The sequence below is a fragment of the Ovis aries genome, chromosome 1 (assembly GCF_016772045.2).
Source record: "Ovis aries strain OAR_USU_Benz2616 breed Rambouillet chromosome 1, ARS-UI_Ramb_v3.0, whole genome shotgun sequence".
NCBI lineage: Eukaryota > Metazoa > Chordata > Mammalia > Artiodactyla > Bovidae > Ovis > Ovis aries.
In genome coordinates, this window is record NC_056054.1 from 259,350,275 (window position 1) to 259,374,083 (window position 23,809).

At 42.5% G+C, this 23,809-nt stretch overlaps 1 protein-coding gene across 14 annotated transcripts in view; it reads right to left on the reverse strand.

The window, feature by feature from the left end:
• The window catches only part of NEK11 (NIMA related kinase 11), a 281,512-nt gene that overhangs the window by 59,014 nt on the left and 198,689 nt on the right, over window positions 1-23,809 (reverse strand). For 12 of the 14 annotated variants that reach the window (XM_060395921.1, XM_042237186.1, XM_042237180.1 and 9 more), the window contains one exon: window positions 8,335-8,395. The exons of the other annotated variants lie outside the window; for them this stretch is intronic. In XM_060395921.1, coding sequence (XP_060251904.1) covers window positions 8,335-8,395 — 61 coding nt within the window. The remainder of the gene's footprint in view (window positions 1-8,334; window positions 8,396-23,809) is intronic. 14 annotated transcript variants of the gene reach the window in all.

Genomic DNA, 23,809 nt, shown 5'->3' on the forward strand with positions numbered 1-23,809 from the left:
AGATAGATAAAAAAATCTTAAAATTCATGTGAGAAAACGCATGTGAGAGGATAGGAATATTTGAAAAAAATATCAAAATTAGAAGATGAATGTCTTATCAGACATTAAAACATTCCATAAAGGCAGTGTAATGAGAACATTCTAGTACTGATAGAGGATTAAGAAGCTAGATCAGTGGGCCAAAAACAGAGGCAGAATTAAATAATATCCAGGACTTGGAATACAAAAAATAACTTAAATGGAAAACATAGATTTTATTGGTGTAAAAACCTCAAGTGTGTAAAATAAGACAATAGCAATTCTGGAATGAAATTTAGGAGGCTATATTGAAAACACTCTTAAAAAACAGTGGAGGAGGAATGAATTAGGAATTTGAGATTAACGCATACACACTACTATATATAAAATAGATAACCAACAAGGACCGACTGAATAGCACAGAGAACTATACTCAATATAGCCTACAAGAAAAGAATTTGAATTCTAAATCAATGTGCTGTGTACCTGAAATTAACATAACATTGTAAATCAACTATACTTCAATAAAGAAAGAAGGGAATAAATAAAAATACTGAATCACTATGTTGTACATCTGAAAAACTTTTAGATTATACTTATACTGTTTTGGTCAATTGTACACCAACAATATTTGAAAAAATTAAGCTGAAAAACTTAAAAAAAAAAAAGAAAAGCTAGACTATATAAAAGTCAAGTAACCTTTGCCTACTTAAAAAATAAAACAATTCCCCCACCAAAAATCCAAGAGACAATAAACAGAATTCATAGACATAAAACAGACTACACATATTTTGCTACGCATATGATAGAAAAGGGGGTATTAATATTTTTGTAATAATTCAGCTTAATACATTGAACACTAAGTCAAGTGCAATGGCAGTGACTATTTCCACATAAAAGAGCATGGGATATTAAAGATCCTAATAACTACCTTTTACAAAGAAAAGACTTTGCTTAGGAAAAATAATAAAAAGTAGCTACCAAGACAGTTCATGCCATATTCACCAGTGTGATGGTCTGAATTGCTCGCCATTCTCAGTCAGCCTGTTCCTTCTACCTGTTCCTGGCTCTGTTTCTCTCTGTCCTGTCCTTTCCGCCTGCAGGGCCTTCCTCTCCATCTTTTCATGGCCACATCCATCCTCACATCATAAACAGTCTCAGATGCTCCCTTCTCCTTGAAACAACCTTGGTGGCTCCATCCCCCAACTAAAAGCTATTCCCCCCTTTTCTGAATTCTTATTATCTTGTTACATGGTTATTTAGGCCCTTGTCTTGGTTCTTCTCTGAAATCTTTAGCCTTTAATGGCAGGATCCAGACCTAACACATCATTGCCATCTACTACTATTCCTCTACAAAGTATATAAACTTTGATGAAATCCTAATGTGCAAGTAATAAAGGAATAAACAACTGCTGAGTTTCTTTCTTAGCTAGGTAAACTTGATTCCTGGAACTTTTTTGTAGACAGTAGGAAAATACAGAAAGTTCTTTGCTAAGAAGATGCTACTAAGAATGATTAATAGTACTATTTTAGGAATGTATTTAAATTACAAAGTCTTTCTCTACCTCCTTCCCATCACCACACACATGCCAAATGAATGTGCATGGTAGCAGACACATAGCAGCTTCTCTGTAAATCATTACTAATTCTGAATCTATTTCAATCTTTCAAGTTTCAAAGAACTTCTAGAAACTATTAAATTTTTATCAGATATAAATGTATAAAGACAGAAGGGATAGTGGCAAGTTTTGCGCATGCACATCAAAATGATCCAAGTGGTTTTTAATCGAAAATATCCCTCCTCTCCTCCAAATGCAGTGGTTTCAAAGTGTCAGTAACCAAAGATAAGACACTATGTTGAAATCACTCTAATTATTACATGAAATTCTTTTCTGTCAAGGTGAAAAACACAATAGTACAAGGTTAAATGGCTGTCAGTCATCCCTACATTTAACAGCTTAGAGTCTGAGGAGCTTAAGCAAAGGAAGTTTTGAAGGGATTCCAAAGCCCTGATGTCTTCTCTGGTCTCTATCAGTCATATTGTTTAGTGGAGATTAAACAGTAATTACCAACGTTCAATGGAAGAACTGAAGGGTAACAAATTTCAAAAAGCCAAACTGATCAGACATGTTAACACACTAAAGAAATCATAATGGGGAGTGAGGTTTGGAAGCATCTCTTGTGTTCTAATGACTTCTGTGACAACATCCTGCTTGGAGGTACAAAACAAGCCTTTTTATAAATAGTTCACCCCACTTGTATCATTCTGCTGATGACTGCTCTATAGAAGTACAGCTAATTTCCTAGTTGTTAAAAGGGCTAAACTTCATTTGTTGCCTCGGTTCCTAATCTGGTTACTAAGAAACACAGAGACAGAATTTTCCTTTTTAAAGGAAAGCAGAGGTCATCTTTGGCCTTTACTGGCTAGTGATGGGCCTGAACAGTTACTATAGCAACACCATGTGTTGTCTGTGGAATGAGAGCCCATAATCAGTCCCCCATCTCAAGTCACTTCTTTCAAAACATCCTCCTTATTGTTTGTTAAAGCTGATTTTTTTTCTGACCATGCTTAAGAACCAGTGGTACCCTAGTCCACACAATAAAGTTCAAGATTCTTAACCTGGCACCAAGGTTCCCCATGGGCTTGGTCCTGTGCATCCCGATTTGTTGATCCCTTCCTCACACCTTACACTGAAGCAGCACCAGCCTTCTTGACAGTTCCATGGATACACCCAGTTGTTTCATATTTCTGAGCCCTCTACTGCTTGATCCTTTGTAGGGAACACTTCCTCTTTCTGGCCACTTGGCTACTCTACTTACCTTTCCATTCATTCATCTAATGACTCTTGAAAATTCTGTGTGCCAGGCTATGTGCCAGATTCTGAAAACACTGATGTGAATAAGATCTTGTCCTGGTCCTCATGGACCTGGGCAATCACAAGCCTTCTCCTCCTCTGTAGAGCTTTGCTCCAGCTGCATATCCAGAGTGGACCCCTCCTAACCACCTCCCTTGTTCCCAGTATGAGTTGTCCTCTTCACAATGCCCTGTAATTACCTGCTCCCTCACTAGACTGGGAGCTCATCAAGGGAGGGACCCTGTTTTCTCCATCATTCTGTGATACCTGGCTAATCATATGTGTGTTATAAACATAGTAGGGAAGAAAGGAGAGGTGGAGAGATAGGTAGCACATTTCAACCACAGAAGCTTCATGTTTTGAAGCATCTGCCCTTAGTGAAATGGCTGTTGCCTGCATCTCTGGCTGTCCCCCAGACGCCCCAGGCATTTCTGGCCTTTCCTATTCCCTTAAAAAGTGTTTTGTTCTCCTTTCCTCACCTAATTCTACCTAGGATCCCTCAGCATTCTGTTCATGACTGGCCTTGCCTTCTCGTACTCCATAGGGAACTTTAAGGGGAATTTAGGGCTTCAGAAATGAGGTGCCTCCATTTGGGAGGGTATGTCCTCCATGCATAAAAGCACCAAGAGGGTGACACTGTTACAAAGCTTTGTGCTGGTCTATCCAGGACCACACTTGGTGGCTGGGACCATGTTGCAAATAGGTTTCAACATCTGAATCTTCATACAGTGCCTCGAACCCCCTAAATGTCTGACACAGATGCTTAGGATGATGAAAAAATACAATATTTGTTCCAGCAAAGCTCAGTATCTCTTGTATACAGTGCTAGATAGCCCAGCAGACACTGACATCACTATAAAAAGAAGAAAATTCCTAGAAGAAGCTTTTTTCATTTTGGCTTATAATCAAGTCCTCTGTAATTTTAAGAAATATATTTATTTTTAGTTTTAGTAGCATTTTGTTTGAATTAAGCAGCAGCAGCATTTTGTTTGAATTATAAATTAGGGTGGATGTGCAGGATAAGAATCTCAGGGCTTAAGGGCATTAAATCCATGGCTGTCAAAGTATGGTCTGGATTCAGAATATCAGCATCACCTGGGAAATTGTTAGAAACAAATTCTAAGGCACACAGTGCACTTGCATCTTCCCAAGGCCTTTAAGTGATTCGGATGCCTGTTTAAGTGTGAGAACTACCGGTTTAAAGGCTGTTACCTGACCTTGATATGTTCAGGAGACTCAGATACTGAACCTGAAATTCAAAAAGCCAGCCTCTAATTGAGGATCCCTTGAAGCTCCACAAATGTTTTCTTATCCAACCTCTCAACTCTCCAGGGACACAGGAAGGGGAGGCATCCCTGCCCCCGTTTCACATGGAAATCAAACAGTCTGGGGTAAACTGCTGCCAGCATCATCTTCAGGGCAACAGTTACAACATACTTGGTCCAAAGAACCAGAAGGATATTTGCATCTGTTGTTCCTCCTCTCTTGTCCAGGGTTGGCAGAAGCTCTTGAAAATGTTTGTGGAAGATAATTAAGACCTGGCATGCTCAACAGGCAACTGGATATTGCCATTGCACAGGCTGATGCTGCCTGTGAGTGAAGTGTGTCAATCATCCGTTCAGTTCAGTTTGGTCGCTCAGTCGTGTCCGACTCCTTGTGACCCCATGGACTGCAGTGCACCAGGCCTCCTTGTCCATCACCAACTCCCGGAGCTTGCTCTAACTGATGTCCATTGCGTCAGTGATGCCATCCAACCATCTCATCCTCTGTCGTCCCCTTCTCCTCCGGCCTTCAATCTTTCTGAGCATCGAGGTATTTTCCAATGAGTTAGTTCTTTGCATCAGGTAGCCAAAGTATTGGAGTTTCAGCTTCAGCATCAGTCCTTCCAATGAATATTCAGGACTGATTTCCTTTAGGATTTCCTTTAGGATTGCAGTCCCAGGGACTCTAAAGAGTCTTCTCCAACACCACAGTTCAAAAGCTTCAATTCTTTGGCACTCAGCTTTCTTTGTCGTCCTACTCTCACATCCATACATGACCACTGGAAAAACCATAGCTTTGACTAGATGGACCTTTGTCGGCAAAGTAATGTCTCTGCTTTTTAATGTGCTGTCTAGGTTGGTTATAACTTTTCTCCCAAGGAGCAAGCATCTTTTAATTTTATGGCTGCAGTCACCACCTGCTGTGATTTTGGAGTCCAAGAAAAAGTCTCTCACTGTTTCCATTGTTTTCCCATCTATTTGCAATGAAGTGATGGGACCGATGCCACGATCTTCATTTTTTGAATGTTGAGTTTTAAGCCAGCTTTTTCACTCTTCTCTTTCACTTTAATCAAGAGGCTCTTCAGTCTCTTCACTTTCTGCCATAAAGGGTGGTGTCATTTGCATATCTGAGGTTATTGATATTTCTCCCATAAATCTTGATCCCAACTTGTGCTTCATCCAGTCTGGCATTTCACATGATGTGCTCTGCATATAAGTTAAATAAGCAGGGTGACAATATACAGCCTTGACATACTTCTTTCCCAATTTGGAACCAGTCCATTGTTTCAAGTCTGGTTCTAACTGTTGCTTACTGACCTGCATACAGATTTCTCAAGAGGCTGGTCAGGTGGTCTGATATTCCCATCTCTTGAAGAATTTTCCACAGTTTGCTGTGATTCACACAAACACTTTGGCGTAGTCAATAAAGCAGAAGTAGATGTTTTCTGGAACTCTCTTGCTTTTTCGATGATCCAGTGGATGTTGGCAACTTAATCTCTGGTTCCTCTGCCTTTTCTAAGTCCAGCTTGAATGTCTGGAAGTTCTTAGTTGATGTACTATTGAAGCCTGGCTTGGAGAACTTTGAGCATTACTTTGCTAGTGTGTGAGATGACTGCAATTGTGTGTAGTTTGAAATCTATAGAACTACCACACAATTGCGTTCAGTGTCAGTCATGGAGGGTTCCCGTTTAAGTGACAGGGCTTTTACTCTGACATACTGAAGCTTCTATTGCCCCTTGGATCCTGTTAACATTCAGACATATATCAAAAACCATGACTATTAATAAGCTCTAACTGGGACTGTGGTTGCCAAATCTGCCAAAGTGCAGTTAGAGCAAAGCAACTATTGTCTACTTGAGCAATCTCATGCCCAGTGAGACTGCATGAGGGGATGTCTTCACGGCTCCTGTGTAATGGCAAAGAAGCTCCTGGAATCCAAAAAGCCATCATACTCTCATCTGCAATGAGCACCTCCCCAGACAGGTGTTTCTGAGGCTTGCTGCCCCTCATATCTGTGTCTGGCAGGCCATTCCTCCCTGTCCGCCCTCCTACACACACTTAGGAGTTTAGCTCTCACCTTTCCCTGTTCCTAAATTACTCACCACTCACCCATCTGCTTTCTGTATTCTCAAAGTCACTAACAGCCCTCATTTGCTCCCACCTCTTCTCTGGTTCCCTTTGTTTCTGAAGGTTTAGTGAAGTGAAGATGCTCAGTCATGTCCGACTCTTTGCGACCCCATGGACACCAGGCTTCTCCGTCCATGGGATTTTCTAGGCAAGAGTACTGGAGTGGGTTGCCTTTTCCTTCTCCAGGGAACTTCCCAACCCAGGGATTGAACCCAGGTCTCCTGCATTGTAGACAGACGCTTTACCATCTGAGCCACCAGGGAAGTCCATTCTGAAGGTTTATATCAGCTTTATTCTATTGCTGTCACTTTGGTGGCACTCCTAGCAGAGATGAATATGTATTTTTATTCCAAGTTCTAATGCTCACTTATAAAATCATATAGTCTTGAAGGGAGTTTAGATATCATCTATCCAATCCAGCATTTTATTTTTTTGCAGTGGAATCTTTTTTTAAGACACAATCTTATGTTGAAATCTAATTTATAAAACAGATAAGAGTGAAACTATTTTGGTTGAAGCTGGGAAAGGAGCAGAGTCTGCATCTCATTTCTCTTAAAATATTTAAAAATATTTGTTAAGGGCCTCTTTTGTACAAGGTCTATGTTAGACAGGGCTTCTGTCCCTGTTCTTCTCAGGGTCCCCCTCCCCTCCTTGCTAGCTTCTGCAGATCCCCAAGGAACCCAATTTGAAAATTACTGAGCTAGTCTAACTGAGGTCCAGAGAGATAGAGAGTGCTTCGCCAAAGGACAGCCTGCCTGGTCTGCTAATTTGAAACCTGGGATAAATGCACCTCATAGTGTTACTGTTGGACAACTAAACAGGTCACAGGATGATGACCAGGAGAAAAAACCAGGGAGCTGTGTTATGAGTGAGGCTTCTCACATACAGATGCAGAAGAAGCTATAAAAAGGCTATAAACTGTGCATACACGCCTAACAAAATATTTGTGAATGCTGGCATGCATGAAAACTTCATCTTTATGTGATTCCTTTTGAAGGGACTGCTTTTGGTCACACAATTAAAACATTTTAAATAAAAATTCACCATCAAATTTCAAAGAAAAAAGATCTTACCACTTTTCACCCAGGACCTATAAAAATTATCCCTTGGCATCCCTGAGGGACTGAGCCCTCATGAATAACAAAACCTGGGGCCCCTCAAGCCCCTGTACACAAAGGCCTGGCACAGTGCATACAGGTGCCCTCAGGGCTGAAGGCGCATCCGTCCAGGGCAGGTTCCACCTGGGCAAGCAAAACCTGCAGACAACAGACTGCATCCTCTGATATCCTATTTCTGTCAAGTGACAATTATCATCAGTGCTGGAAGGGATCCCAGCTGGGTTTGTTGGGTTAAAAAAGGAAGAAAATTAGAAATAGGGTTTTATCTTTGAAGCACAGCAATCCCATTCCTCAAGACCAACAATGCTAAAGAAATTTTAGCTCTGTTTTTCAGACCAAATCTCTTCCAGTAATTGGCTGACCTTCAGAATGATGATACTTCCAGCTTGAATGAACGTAGTGTTTCTACAGGACCGGCGAGGTAGAAAGACTCCTCTCCCAGAAAACCTGTAAAACCTATTATTGCATCCTCCTAGACCACCACTTCCCTGGTGGCTCAGAGGGTAAAGCATCTGCCTGCAATCCCGAAGACCCAGGTTCAATCCCTAGGTTGGGAAGATCCCCTGGAGAAGGAAATGGCAACCTACTCCAGTATTCTTGCCTGGAAAATTCCATGGACAGAGAAGCCTGGTAGGCTACAGTCCATGAGGTCACAAAGAGTTGGACACGACTGAGCAACTTCACTCACTCACTCACTCACTCAGACCACCACTGGATCACAATGGACCACTGAATTTAACGATTTCACCCTTGGACACCCAGGGTCACTGAACAAGGATAAACAATTCTTCTTTGCATTTCCTGGCCCGTGGGCCAGACATTCAACTTCTGTTGACCCGTCTCATCTGTCAAATGAGGAGGTTAGACTAAAATATCTAAGCTTTCTACTTGTTGGATATTCCAGTAGATTCAGTAGGTATCAGTATATTTTGGAATCTGAAGAGACTTACTCACCTAGAGTGGTGCAGCCCAGCACATGCTCCAGACACCTGGCCAGAGCTTCAGTATCACTGTCCTGTCAGAACAAGAGAGATTTATTTCTCTGGGGGGTAAATGTGGAAAAATGTTCTCGCTACATCCAGGCAAGAGAAAACACATGAAAATCTAGTTGCAAACTTGTTGTATGATTGCGTTTTTTGAAAAGAAGACTCTATATGAGTAGCCACATCTTCTCCCTCATGGCAATCTATATATTAGTGTCTACTGTCTACCTCTCTGATAGGAAAAGCATACACTAAGAATGTTAACAGCAGTGTGACTATAAGGTGCAGTTAAGGGGATACATTTATTTTCTCCTCTGTGTGCTTCTGTCTTTTGTAAATTTTTATAATAAATATTATTTAAACTATAAAAATGGTAAATACTTTATAATGAAGAGAAAAAGGTTTCATTCAATCTATACTAAATACCACAGAAATCAAGTGAACATTTTTTTCTAGACAGCATCTCTACCATTCTTCTTTGGAAATCCACAGTCTTCAAGGAGTCATAAGTCTAAGAACTGTACTTCTTATTTAACTCTCAATAAGAGTCAAGCACCCCCATGAGGATTTCGAGGGGGAGAATCCCAGAGCTGTACTTGATAACAAATACCATCTTTAGTGCAAAATAAACATCTAAGGCTGGAAATATCCAAAGCAGCTTCATAATGATCAGGGGAATGTAAGATCTTAATTATTTTCAGGTTTGTTATATTGAGAGAAATTAGTAATTTATGGCTCACCTACTGTATTTCAAAACAAGCTACACATTTCATATGATAGTAACTGTGGATTTTAGAAAAATGCACTGTAGTATAATTTTTCAAGCAAGAGTACTGCACTGGGTTGCCATTTCCTTCTCCAGGGGATCTTTCCAACCCTGAGATCAAACCCAGGTGTCCTGCATTGCAGGCAGACGCTTTACCATCTAAGCCACCAGGGAAGCCCTGTAGTATAATAGATTACCCTATAACATTACGTAAATGTGTTGGGTTTCATTTTATAACATGTGGTGGGTGTTGGGCAGCCACTTTTTATGCATGTGGTAAAACCCTGCATTGCTTCATTTTCTCAAATCAAAGAAGAGTGATGAAGAAGGTATCCCTGGTGAGTGTTGGTCAGCAAGGCCAAAGCACTAATTGAACACCCCAGTGTGCAACCCAGGAACAGGGAGGCAGGTATCAGGCACAGAAACAGAAGTAAGAAAAACAGGTCCCTCCCTTCTTCTATACTCTTGTGGTCTCCAAACTTAACAGGGGCAGTCTTGAGACAGGAACTTAGCAGAGACATCCTCTACCGGAAGCAAAGCAAAGCACACATCTGCATATGCAAGTAATGGTGCCAACCAGACAAGCTGGATCCAAGCCCGGCTGCTCCACTGACTGTGCTGGTCGAGGCCAAGTAGCTTGACTTCCCAGGTTGTAGTTTCTGCATCTGTGATTATTGTTGTTTTTCAGGTGCTAAGTTGTGTCTGAGTCTTTGTGACCCCACTGACTGCAGTATGCCAAGCTTCCCTCTCCTTCACCATCTCCCAGAATTTGCTCAAACTCATGTCTATTGAGTCGGTGATATTATCTAACCATCATCCTCTGCCTCTCCTTTCTCCTTTTGCCCTCAAACTTTCCCAGCATGAGAGTCTTTTCTAGTGAGTCAGCTCTTTGCATCAGGTGGCCAAAAGTACTGGAGCTTCAGCTTCAGCTTCAGTCCTTCCAATGAATATTCAGGGTTGAGTTCCTTTAGGATTGACTGGTTTGATCTCTTTGCTGTCCCAGGGACTCTCAAGAGTCTTCTCCAACACCACAGTTCAAAAGCATCAATTCTTCAGCACTCAGCCTTCTTTATGATCCATCTCTCACATCCATACATGACTACTGGAAAAACTACAGCTTTGACTCTACAGATCTTTGTTGGCAAAGTGATGTCTCTGCTTTTTAATATGCTGTCTACATTTGTCATAGCTTTCCTTCCAAGGAGCAAGCATCTTTGAATTTCATGTCTTCAGTCAACATCCACAGTGATTTTGGGGCCCAAGAAAATAAAATCTGACATTGGTTCCACTTTTCCCCCATCTATTTGCCATGAAGTGATGGGACTGGATGCCGTGATCTTAGTTTTTTGAATGTTGAGTTTTAAGCCAGGCTTTTCGCTCTCTTCTCTTACCCTCATCAAGAAGCTCTTTAGTTCCTCTTCACTTTCTGCCATTAGAGTGGCATGTCTGAGGGTACTGATATTTCTCTGGGCAATCTTGATTCCAGCTTGTGATATTAGAGGCTAAATCAGACGATGGTTAAAGAGCCTTCCAGCTCTCAAATCCTATTTTCCTGTGCATCTGAGCCATATGCACAAGAAAAGCATGGTGGATTGCTTTCAAAGTGGCTGCAACCACCCTCCCATCCCCGTGCTTCTATGCCGTTCCTCACATCAGAAGAGGGGGCGATCTTCTGTCACCCCTGTGGCTGGGCCCGTAGCTTGCTTTTGGGCCACAGAAAGATGCAGAAGTAATGCTGTGACTTCTACAACTAGGCTTCATGAGGCATATAGCTTCTGTTTTGTACTCTTGGCAGCCACCAATCACATAAAGAAGTCCAGGTTGTCTTCCTGGAGAGATCCCCTAGGGAGAGCCCTTGGAACATGAAAAGCCACAGGAGGAAAACAGAGACCCCCCCCCCAGCCAACAGCCAGCACCACCGTTGGCCATAGGAGTAAGGCCACTGTGGACCCCCAAGACAAGTTCTCAGCTACATGTAGCTTCAGGAGGGACTCAGCATCACATGGAGCAGAAGAGCTGTCACATGCAGCCCTGGAAACACAGAGTCGTTAGAAACAAGAAATCATATTTTAAGCCACTAAGTTTCAGGGCATTTTGTTGTATAGTGAAAGAACTGAAGTAGGACTTTGAGGTCACTGACCAAACACTGTATTTTCTACATTTATATCCAGCACCAGCACAGACCCTGGCATATGACAAACACTAAGTCTCATCTGTTTGGGTCACCTCAACTTCTGTGATTTGCAAGGAAGGAAAACAGAAGAATGGCCTGAACTCTGGGTTCTCCCCTACTCAAAGTATTTCATTCCTGGGGACATGGAGGAATGGAGGTTTCCGAAAGCATGCTGCTTCTTAATCCTGTGGCCTGGTCAAGTTAACCCCTCCAAGCCTCAGTTTCCTTAATTAAAGTGATGAGAATTACAGTTTCCATTTCAGGGCTCTTATGAGATACATGAAGTAATACAAAGCCTTTACTATAGTATATGGCTCACTGGAAATACACAGTCAGAAAGAGAATTCAGTAGAAGAGGACAGGATGGACACAGGACAGAGACACTCACTGTGCTCACTCACTCACAGCGTGAAAAGTCTTGGAAGCACCTGAGTTGAACCAATGCAACAGAAACAGCAAGAACCAGAGACAGGACTGCAGGAAGCACCCAAATGACTGGACACATCAATCACATCTTCCCAACACAGAAGTTAGGAGCGCTGCTCATGGGGGTGGGGAGGGCAGAAAGAAATAACTCTAATACTATAGATGGATGAATGAATACTAACTTTAATTAAGGTATTAATATCTGCCATTGTTGTACCAGCTTAATTAATTAAACTCTAATTAAATCAATTATTTTAAACTCTACCAGGTTTGCTATTTTTCTCCCCAATTAACAGTTGAGAAAACTGAGGCACAAACCTGGTTCCATAATAGCACCAAGTTCATGCAACTCTTTAGACGTGCAACAGGCAGTATTTCCAGGGCCTGACCTCCTAGCCATTCCATTATATGTGCACAGAGTAGAAACTGGGGTTCTTAACCCAGAGCAGCTCATGACGTTGTTGGAGAAACTAGGGTATTGACTCAAGAGAAGACCTAAGAACAATTCCTTGGGATATATATATATATATATATAAAACAGGGTATAGCCTGGAAATAAGATGTAGCTAAAGAGGGAGAGGTGGGAGGGGTGGGCTCTTCATTAGCAGCCTCTGACTCCAGATGGAAAGAGCAGTTTAAGCAGAACAACAATGCTCATCTAAATATGGCCTCAACCCAAGGGGCGTGATGTCTCATAGCGGAGTAAGCAAATCCAGCCATGATTCCTGTGGGCACTTGGGACTTTCGCTGACTTCCCTTCCTGCCCCTGGAGACTGCAATGCCAGAGGTCATGGGCAATGACCAAGCTGAACCTTCATTCTCAACAAGGGACACATCATTTTCTATCTCTAGGCTGCACAACAGGGTATTACAGTTTAAGGTGCCAGTACCTATTGAAAACTTTGTAAAATTTTGAAATATTTTCAGACTTACAGGAAACTTGAAAAATAGTGTGAAAACTCCCACTTACCTTTTTTCCCTGATGTCACTACTATACCATACTTATGTTATCACTCCATCTATCCACATACATCAAAGTTTCTCAACCAGGCACTACTCACATTTGAGCTGGACAATTCTGGTTAGTGCACCGAGAGATGTTTAGTTTTAGCAACATCCCTCCCCTTGACCACCAGATGCCAGTAAGACACTCCCATCAGCCCTTCCTTTGATTCTGAAATTGGAAGACCAAAAATGTCCCTGGACAATGCCAAATGCCTACAAGGGGCAAATCTCCCCTGGTTGAGACAAACCAACCTATGTCCATCTCTATCTCCACATACATATTTTCTCTACTGGTCAAATCTGGAAAAGCTTAAGGATCAACATAAACAATACTAATGGTTATAAATGGCTTCCCTGGTGGCTCATATGGTAAAGAATCTGCCTGCAATGCAGGAGACCTGGATTCAATTCCTGGGTCAGAAAGAGCCCCAGGTGAAAGGAATGGCAACCTACTCCAGCACTCTTGCCTGGAGGATCCTATGGACAAAGAAGCCTGGCAGACTACAGTCCATGGCGTTGCAAAGAGTTGGACATGACTGAGCGACTAACACTTACACCTTTTAACATTTGAATGAAATTTTGTCTATTTTGACAAGGAGACAATTTATAACAAATATCAGGTTCTACATTTTTCACATAGTAGTTTAGGAAAGGTGTTAAAGAGCTTGTTTTACTGTAGTACAATTTAATGTGGCAATCAGCTCGTTCCTAGTGTTCTGGAAATTATCATTTAATGAGCACGAATGATCTCAATTGAAATACACTTACCCCATGAGAAAAAGGGGGAAATGGAAATGAACTCCATGTTTCTTGGGTGTGTACCGTGTTTGCACTCAGCAAGAATTGCAGTCATGAAAAAGACCTTTTGGGAATATATCATGGCTGGCGCAATGCAGGAATTATGCTGCTGATTGGAAATTCTACATCTTCTCCTTTTCACAGTTTAAATTGATCTCTGCCTGAGCTCAGAGGCCTGTGGAGCACTTGTGTCTCCCTAGGAGCCACATCATGGTATCACCAGCCAAGTGCTAGGAATCTCATTTTCAAATGCTATTGAAAAAACCTAATTGCTCCCTGCTGACCAATGGTTCCTTAGATATTTTTCAAGTCTCCTTTCCTACTAACCATCAACCTCTCTCATGAGATCATGCCTTAGAGGCTTGAGGAACATCTTTTAAGATTCAGCTCTGAAAAACTGTCCCACAGATTCAAGTTCAGTCAAACACCCAGATTTGTTTCAGAAACAGATGCAGTAATTTGGTTAATGAATTAGAAATTTCTTCTAAGCAGAAGTAAAAGTTAGTTGTGTCCAACTCTTGTGACCTCATGGACTCTAGCCCGCCAGGCTCCTCTGTCCATGGAATTCTCCAAACAAGAATACTGCAGTGGGTAGCCATTCCCTTCTCCAGGGGATCTTCCCAATCAAGGGATCAAACCTGGGTCTCCTGCATTGCAGGCAGATTTTTTACCAACTGAGCCTCTAGGAAGATACCCTCTAAGTGGAAAGGGTAGTTGTTATAATATATTTGCTAATAATCCATATTTATTTTTAATCTGGAAAAAGAAAAATACATACCCCAAATTCCATAATGTAAACCTGCATATCCACAAAAATATATACATGGTCTTTTCTAGGTAGATTTATTAGCTATTTGAGATTATAATACATATGTATGGTATACATAGAATACACAGACACACATACACCTTTGTTTGGATTTTTATCCTATGTTATTAAAAATTCTTCAGAAACATAATTTTAATAGCTACACACTACTGCTCTAAAGCCGTATGAATTTCTCTATGCCCTGTTATTGTACATCTAGATTGCTTTCATTTTTTTTCATAAATAATATTGCAATGTCTGTCTTTGCCCCATGTTTGCTGTTATTGCTTTAGGTTACTGTTCAGAAATGAAATTAGTGAGTCAAAGAGTGTGAACATTAGGAAATGCCCTCTTTCTCTGCTCTGGCCCTTTTCTTCACATTCCAGCCATTCCAAGCAGTTTATTTTCTCCATAATCAGTTTTAATGTCTTCATACTTTTTTCAACTTCCTTCCTATTAAATGTCCTTTCCTTCGAGAAAAGATATGATAGATTCATTAACACAAAGATGATTGATAAGGCTTATAAATTATCTCAGGATACTTGTGCTTCAGCAGAGGAATTCATTTCTAATAGTAGGCATACCAGAGGAGGAAATCAGGTGATATTGTCACAGAGCTGGAAAAATCACAGTTCCTCATTTAATTATCAGCCAGTTCTGTCTGACTAAATAATCCAGAGTATCTCCTCACTTTAGAGCTTTCACTTGAGTTGTGGTAATTTAGTTCACACACACATGAACATATATACTCACACAAAGCCATTTCATTATTTAGCTTTGTTCAGTTCAGGTGATGTGTGTTAAATGCCAATTATGCACTGATGCGTACAAAGTTGAGGGAGACAGATATGGCCTCAACCCACCATTTCAGATAGGTAATCCATTTCACACCCCAGGGATATTCTTGCCAGTACCCTAGTGACTCATTGGTCTTTCAGCAGTACATTCCCCCATCAACTCCTCTGATCAATGTTTTCCATGCTGGTTGGATTACACAAGCCAAGTTGAGAAACACATTAAAATCAAACAAATAAAAACCCAACAACTACCAGAGTTCAAGTCCACTTCTTGCCTGGAGCCTGCGTGGCCTCCTCACTTTACTCTCTGCCTCCCCCGTGGTGTTGCTTTAATCCATTTCCTTCACAATAGCCACGACTTTGTCACTATGTACAGAATAAAATCCCCTCACAGCTGGCCACACCCTGTATAACTTAGCTCCTGCTCATTTCTCCAATATCATCTCTTTCCGCTTCTCTGACTAACAGTGCTCCAGCCATGTAAGATCTTTCCCACTTTGAGGCCTTCTCATTGGGTGACAGTGCTCTTGCCTCACATACGACATGATTGTCCTTCTCATCCCTCAGATCTCAACTGTAGGTCACCTGCTCGGAGATCCCCCTATTTGAATTGAGTTTGTTTCTGCCACCAATCCAGTCGACATATCACAATGCCTGTTTCTTTTGATACACTTACCCAAGGATACAATTAAAGCTTTGTTTGCTAGTATTTGCTCCATGAGGGCAGGGACCATGCCTGTTGAGTCATTATTAGCTCAGAGCTGGCAACCAATAAACCCTTTGTGAATATGCTGATGAAAGAAAAGCAAACATCAAGGCAATGCAGTCAAATAAAATATTCCTCTGTTTCTACCTCACCAGCAGATTTTACCTAAATTCATAGCTTCTCAACCCTGCCAGAACTTTGGACACATTTCTCCCACTGAATTCTTTCAGAGGTGTTTATTTGCAAAGCTTCATTTCAGGCCAGTGGACTGTGTATCTTCTGCTTCCATCTGCCTTTTCTTCTTGGCTCCCAGCTGTTCTATGATAAGGCTATTTTCCGTCTGCCTCTGAGGTAACATGACCTCACAGGCTCCGCACAAACTAGAACTTCCTTTGGTGAAATCCCTGTCATGAGCCTTCTGGGAAAATTTCTGTTGCAGCCTCCCAAATGGCCCCAGATGAAGAACATCACCTTTCAGATGATGGCCCCTCTGTAGGTTGAAGCCATTGCTACAAGCTTTTGTCCCCTGTGGCCACCATGGGGTGTACACCCTCAGGCACTGAGGGGACACACAGCTTTCAAGAGATGAAAGCCACATGTGGGATACATGAGCAGCAGGCTGGTTTCTCAGCGCAACTGAGGCTTGTACTCGCTGGTCTCCCAGGCTTTCCTGGCTTTGTGGCTCATCCTCTCTGGAACAGGTTCACTAATCCTCCCAGTTTCACATTCTAGCAGAACCCATGTTATTTTTTTCTACAGATTCTGTGATCCTATAGATTCCTATAGACCCAGGAACGTGACCCCTTATTATCTGAATCACAGATTTATGCACCTTGGCCACAACTATATATCTATGTACACATATAATGAGAGGATTCTGCTTCCTAGAAAACATAAAAATCTCATAAAGCAATCCAGGAAGGTTTCCTCTGAGCAATATTTTGTTGGAATCTGATACCTGGATAGGCACAATGGACCAAATTCTTCTTCTTTTTTTTACTGTAAATTTTTTTTTTAATTTTTATTTTTACTTTATTTTACTTTGCAATACTGTATTGGTTTTGCCATACATTGACATGAATCCACCACAAGTGTACATGCATTCCCAAACATGAACCCCCCTCCCACCTCCCTCCCCATAACATCTCTCTGGGTCATCCCTGTGCACCAGCCCCAAGCATCCTGTATCCTGCATCAGACATAGACTGGCGATTCGTTTCTTACATGATAGTATACATGTTTCAATGCCATTCTCCCAAATCATCCCACCCTCTCCCTCTCCCACTGAGTCCAAAAGTCTCCTCTACACATCTGTGTCTCTTTTGCTGTCTTGCATATAGGGTCATCATTGCCATCTTTCTAAATTCCATATATATGTGTTAGTATACTGTATTGGTGTTTTTCTTTCTGGCTTACTTCACTCTGTATAATCGGCTCCAGTTTCATCCATCTCATTAGAACTGATTCAAATGTATTCTTTTTAACGGCTGAGTAATACTCCATTGTGTATATATACCACAGCTTCCTTATCCATTCATCTGCTGATGGACATCTAGGTTGTTTCCATGTCCTGACTATTATAAACAGTGCTGCGATGAACATTGGGGTACATATGTCTCTTTCAATTCTGGTTTCCTCAGTGTGTATGCCCAGCAGTGGGATTGCTGGGTCATCTTAAAAATATTCTCATCTGGATGATCTTAAAAGGACACAATAGTAAAAATATAGTTATAAGGTTTATACTAAACTAGAGCTACACAGCATCTTACATTTTTATCTTTAGTTCTTAGAGGCAACCCCAAATACTGTAGTTTGTATAGAGCCACATCTGCAAAGCTTAAACTGCAAACAAGCCCCCTCCCCCGCCCCCACCCAGCTCCTGAAACACGGGATGCCTCTTTCACTGCACTGGGGACAGCTGGACATGACTGTCAGGGTGTCCACACTTCACGTGTTCCCTCCACATCATCAAAGCCTCCTAACTGCACTGCTGCTTGTCAGCGTCAGGTTTGTGGCAAGTCAGCATCCGTGGTTGCTTTAGGGTTTCACAGACACACATGGGAATTCATTACAGAACTACTCGTCAGATATTCTGGGTTATAGTTGGAAATGTAAAGAGTGGAGAGAAGAAAAAAGAAAACAGGACTGACAGAGTGGTGCCACGAAGCCCACCAGGACCATGGGCAGCGGGGTTTAAGGAGCTGGTTAGGAGGGTGCTCCCCTACTGCCTTGTTTCCAGTTTCAGCAGCTGGAGGGGGGCTGCCCCCACCACTCCCCTCCCTCCCAACAGCTCACAAGCTTTGTCTCTTCACACATCACAGCCCAAGAGTCCATGGGAGAAAGTCCTGCAGTTGGAGGAGGTTTCCTGGAGCAGAAAGAGAAAGAATGTTCGTGTTCCAAAAGGGACCTCGAGGCACACACTGCCTCATTGCAGCTTCCTGTTTCTGACTCCATTTCTAGCTCTCTTCCTATATAAACCTCACAGAGGAAGTGGGAACTTGGCCCTGTGTTTTGAACATAATTTTAAATCATCAGATGCTCCATTTTCACACATCCAAAGCTGGGTCCCCAGCATTTCCTCATCGTCTCCTTTGCCAGCTTCTCCAGTAAGTGCTGTGCTCACTCAGAATGTCTAGTGGATACAGGGTGCTTGCTGGTTTGAATTCCAGCTCTCCAGTACACTGAGTGACCTAGGAAATTAGTTATTCTTTCTACTTTAAGTTTCCTCATTTGGCAGATGAGGAAACTTACTCCTAGACAGTGCTGGTGAGCACAACATGGGACAAAGCACAGAAAGGACTTAGTGTGGGGCCAGGTGAGCTGAGGTGGCTGTTTATTCTTCACTAAGACTTGTCGCTTTCTCTGATATGACGTGGACCCATGAGCTCCCAGGTCAGCAGGTTAGTGGAAGGACAGCACCTCCAACAACCTCCCAGGTGTGCCACACCCACTTCCTCCCAAATTGAACACCCAGATGCTTTCCAGATGTAAAAACTTGTTGAGGAAAGAAAATTAAATTTCTCTGTGTAATTCAATCACAAAATAGTGAGATGGACCTGGGATGGACCTTTTGTTTGCGAGGGCTGTTTAGGAGGATTTTCATTCTTTGCAGATTCTCCTATGGTCAGGGATCCCAGCTCTGACGGCAGAGAGGGACGGGAATTGGTGTGTATGCAGGGGTGCGGGGAGAGGGTGGAGAGAAAAGCCCTGAAGGTGCCACTTCAAGTCAGTCAGCTCTGTGCAAACCAGCACACACCTCTATACCACTCTCACCCTGGCCTCAGGAACATGCAGCAGCCAAGCACCGTGCAGGCCACTGGGCCCTCACCCCCCACCCACCTGTGCACCTCGGTGACCATCAACAAGGAGGTGGCAGAAGCCTCCAGCACCCTAGAAGGACCACACAGATCTGCCCTTCTGCCTGTGTGCTCTGTCGTAATCCATCTATCACCTCCCTTTGCCCTCTGTGCTTTGGTGTTAGGGCTAGAGGGGTAGGTATGACCTTGAACACAAGAATGGATCTAATTAAAAAGATGGAAGGACTACAGCCTTCTGCAAAGCCTGCTGTGCTGTGTCCTGACAAGAGCAAGGTTTTGCTGGCCCACATCTGACCAGCAATGCACTGTGCTTTAACCTGGACCAGAAATGGCAGAGAGGGAAGGGGGAATGACTATGCCGATGAGGGCTGGTATGGGGTTGGGGTGGAAACTGTAACATCAAAGTCACTCCTTTCAGCAACATAAGCTGTGTCTACAGAGGCCTGTTACCTGGAAGGAATGACACCTAAACTGTGATCTCACTAGCCTTCAGCAGGGCTGGCTGCTCTACCACCTGGGCCACAGGCCAGGGGATATTGATGGAGAGATGACTCAGCAGCAGTGCTGGCTGCTTGTCAGAGCTGACTCCAACTGATGCAATGCAAGATGCAAATAGCTCGATTAAGGAGCTCTGACTATGCAAAACAGGAGGCAAATCAGTTTTACCATTTGGACTCAAGAGTTCTGGCACCTTCTATAAAAAATTAAAAAAGAGTAGGAGGAGAGAAATCTGTATCCTACAACAGATGTGGGAAGCAGGTTCATTTTAGGTTTAATTTTCATAACTCAGCACTTTCCCTCAAACTGGGACAAACTTTGCCTTGTACACAGATCAGTAATTGTCTTCAGTAAAGCAGCTCTCTGCAGAGGACCCTCTGCAGCAGCCCCTCGGCTATCCTCTCCTCAAGGCAGAGGGGCAGTAACTGCCAAGCAGGAGACCATCTAAGGAAGGGCTACAGACAGGGGCAGAGAGTCCGCCTCTGCTACTTACTAGCTGTGTGGCCCTGGAGAGGTCCTTCACCTCATCAGGCCTCAGTTTCCTCTTATGCATAGTGAGGAAAGCCCAACAGTCTCATCTTCCAAGGGACCTGAGTCTTAAAGTCAGTACTTCATACAATAATCAGTTATAGACAAAAAGCTTCCCAAAGGACCTAAACAGACATAGCACATCAAGTACTAGACATAGAGTAAAGGTTCTGGGAACATTAGCTCTTATTATTATAATAATTATGCCTTGATTAAACAAATGACTAGCTCACTCCACTAGCAGGAGACACCCTTAGAGGCACCTTCTCCCATAACGATCTGCTCTAGGAGTCCTCAGACCATTCCAAGGTCATTCTTGCTTTTCCTAATGTTTCACTGTACAGAGTGTTTCAAAATCAGTGGAGGATTTAGTGAAAAAGTATTGAAAATTTCAGAAGTAGCTGAGAAATGGGCCTCTACAGCTTTCCATCTTAGTAAGAACAGACATCATGGTCCTAAGAGCTTTCCTCAAACAAGTGTCAATGAAAGCCAGCTCCTAAACAGCAGGGTCTTTCCTGAGGGAGCTCTGTGTCACGTCATCATGGCCCACCTCGTGTCTGCATTACAGGGGGATTCAGGATACTGATTAGTGGTGGAGAGGGGAGCACTGGTCATGGCAGAAGAGAGTCTACAGAAACACCTTCAGTCCGCAGCCCTAAAACATGTACGTCAGGGCACAAGAAACACTTTTCAGTGACAGGTCCCACAGATACTGTTGAGAACCTTGTTATGATGACAGCTATAAACTCCATTCTCTTGGGATCTGAGAGGCTGGTTCCAATTCAGTGACCACAGACTTCACAGAGGAGCCATCAACAGCATGATAAGGGCATATGATAAAAGGGTTACTGATGCTCTGCTTATTGATGCAGAGAAACAACTGACAAATAGGTGCTTCACAAAATTGCTCTGGAGAAACTGCTGCTGAAAAGATTGTCATGGGTGGCACAAGGGACCCTGCAATCAATCCCAGTGAAGCCTGTGGCTGTCTTTCTTTTATAAAGCATTTCTTTCATCAAAATAGAAACCATGTGACTTCTGTTCCATCTGAAGGAAGAGAATATCAACTCTGACCTGATGACTCAAGTGAAATACACAAGTAAGATGATCACCTAAGCAGACTCTGCGTGCTCAGGCCAATGGCAAGACTAGGGAGCAGGGGAAGAGGTGGCTGGAGGTATCATCCAGTTCACAAAGCCAACAGTGACTGGGTCTCAGCCCAGGATTCTAAAACTTCAAATTGTGTGCTGCTAATAAAATAACCTAAAAAGAGAAGGGTTAGTACTCACCACATTCACACGCTCACAACCTTTGGGGAAGGGGAAACTATATTGAAGGACAAATGGGGCTATAATTACCTGTCTCTAACACAATCTACTCAGTTAACATGTCTCCTCATGCCAAGTCCATTCTATTCTATTAGTTCAAGTCCATTCTAGGATGGTATACTTTGGGTCCTAGAAAAAACAGCTTGAAAATGTGATGAACCTGGGCCTGAAACATGGTTCCAACCCTACCCCAGCTGCATAGCCTTAGAAATTCAGTTTCCTCATCTGGAAAATTGGGGCAAGAATAACTACCCAGCAGGGCTTTGTGAGACCAAACACCAACATGTATGTGAGCAGCTTTACAGAAGACAATAATTATTTACAATCTGTCACAATCTATCATACCACATGCTATGGAGGCATAGCCTACAGAGGAAAATTACTGCCCAGAATTAATCACTGGCCCTAATGGACAGAAATGGTATGGAGCTAACAGAAGCAGATGATATTAAGAAGAGGTGGCAAAAGTACACAGAACTGTATGAAAAAGATCTTCATGACCCAGATAACCACAATGGTGTAATCACTCACCTAGAGCCAGACATCCTGGAATGCATAGTCAAGTGGGCCTTAGGAAGCATCACTACGAACAAAGCTAGTAGAGGTGATGGAAATACAGTTGAGCTATTTCAAATCCTAAAAGATGATGCTATGAAAGTGCTGACTGGTGGTGGAGAGGGAAGCACTGGTCATGGCAATAAGGGGAAGACAAGAGTCTACAGAAACACCTTCAGTCTGCAGCCCTAAAACATGTCCATCAGGGCACAGGAAACACTTTTCAGTGACAGGTCCCACAAATACTGTTGAGAACCTTGTTATGATGACAGCTATAAACTCCATTCTCTTGAGATCTGAGAGGCTGGTTCCAATTCAGTGACCACAGACTTCACAGAGGAGCCATCAACAGCATGATAAGGGCATATGATAAAAGGGTTACTGATGCTGTGCTTATTGATACAGAGAAACAACTGACAAAGGTGCACTCAATATGCCAGGAAATTTGGAAAATGCAGCAGTGGCCACAGGACTGGAAAAGGTCAGTTTTCATTCCAATCCCAAAGAAAGGCAATGCCAAAGAATGCTCAAACTACCACACAATTGCACTCATCTCACACACTAGTAAAGTAATGCTCAAAATTCTCCAAGCCAGGCTTCAGCAATACATGAACCGTGAACTTCCAGATGTTCAAGCTGGTTTTAGAAAAGGCAGAGGAACAGAAATCAAATTGCCAACATCCACTGGATCATCGAAAAAGCAAGAGTGTTCCAGAAAAACATCTATTTCTGCTTTACTGACCATGCCAAAGTCTTTGACTGTGTGGATCACAACAAACTGTGGAAAATTCTGAGAGAGATGGGAATACCAGACCACCTGACCTGCCTCTTGAGAAACCTGTATGCAGGTCAGGAAGCAACAGTTAGAACTGGACATGGGACAACAGACTGGTTCCAAATTGGGAAAGGAGTACGTCAAGGCTGTATATTGTCACCCTGCTTATTTGATTTATATGCAGAGTACATCATGAGAAACACTGGGTTGAATGAAACACAAGCTGGAATCAAGATTGCCGGGAGAGATATGCAGATGACACCACCCTTATGGCAGAAAGTGAAGAAGAACTAAGAGCCTCTTGATGAAAGAGGAAAGTGATAAAGTTGTCTTAAAACTCAACATTCAGAAAACTAAGATCATGCCATCCGGTCCCATCACTTCATGGGAAATAGATTGGCAAACAGTGGAAACAGTGTCAGACTTTATTTTTTTGGGCTCCAAAATCACTGCAGATGGCGACTGCAGCCATGAAATTAAAATATGCTTACTCCTTGGAAGAAAAGTTATGACCAACCTAGACAGCATATTAAAAAGCAGAGACATTACTTAGCCAACAAAGGTCCATCTAGTCAAGGCTATGGTTTTTCCAGTGGTCATGTATGGAGGTCAGAGTTGGACTATAAAGAAAGCTGAGCACTGAAGAATTGATGCTTTTATTAATTCTGATAAGTACATTGATATTAAATGGGTAACAGTTACATAATGACAATAGTAAAATATGCTTATCAATTTTCAAAATAAGTTCAGTTCCATCCCTCAGTCATGTCCGACTCTGTGCAACTCCATGGACTGCAGCTCACCAGGCTTCTCTGTCCATCACCAACTCCCAGATCTTGCTCAAACTCACGTCCATTGAGTCGGTGATGCCATCCAACCATCTCATCCTCTGTTGTGCTTTCTCCTCCTGTCTTCAATCTTTCCCAGCATCAGGGTCTTTGCCAAAGGGTCAGTTCTTCACATCAG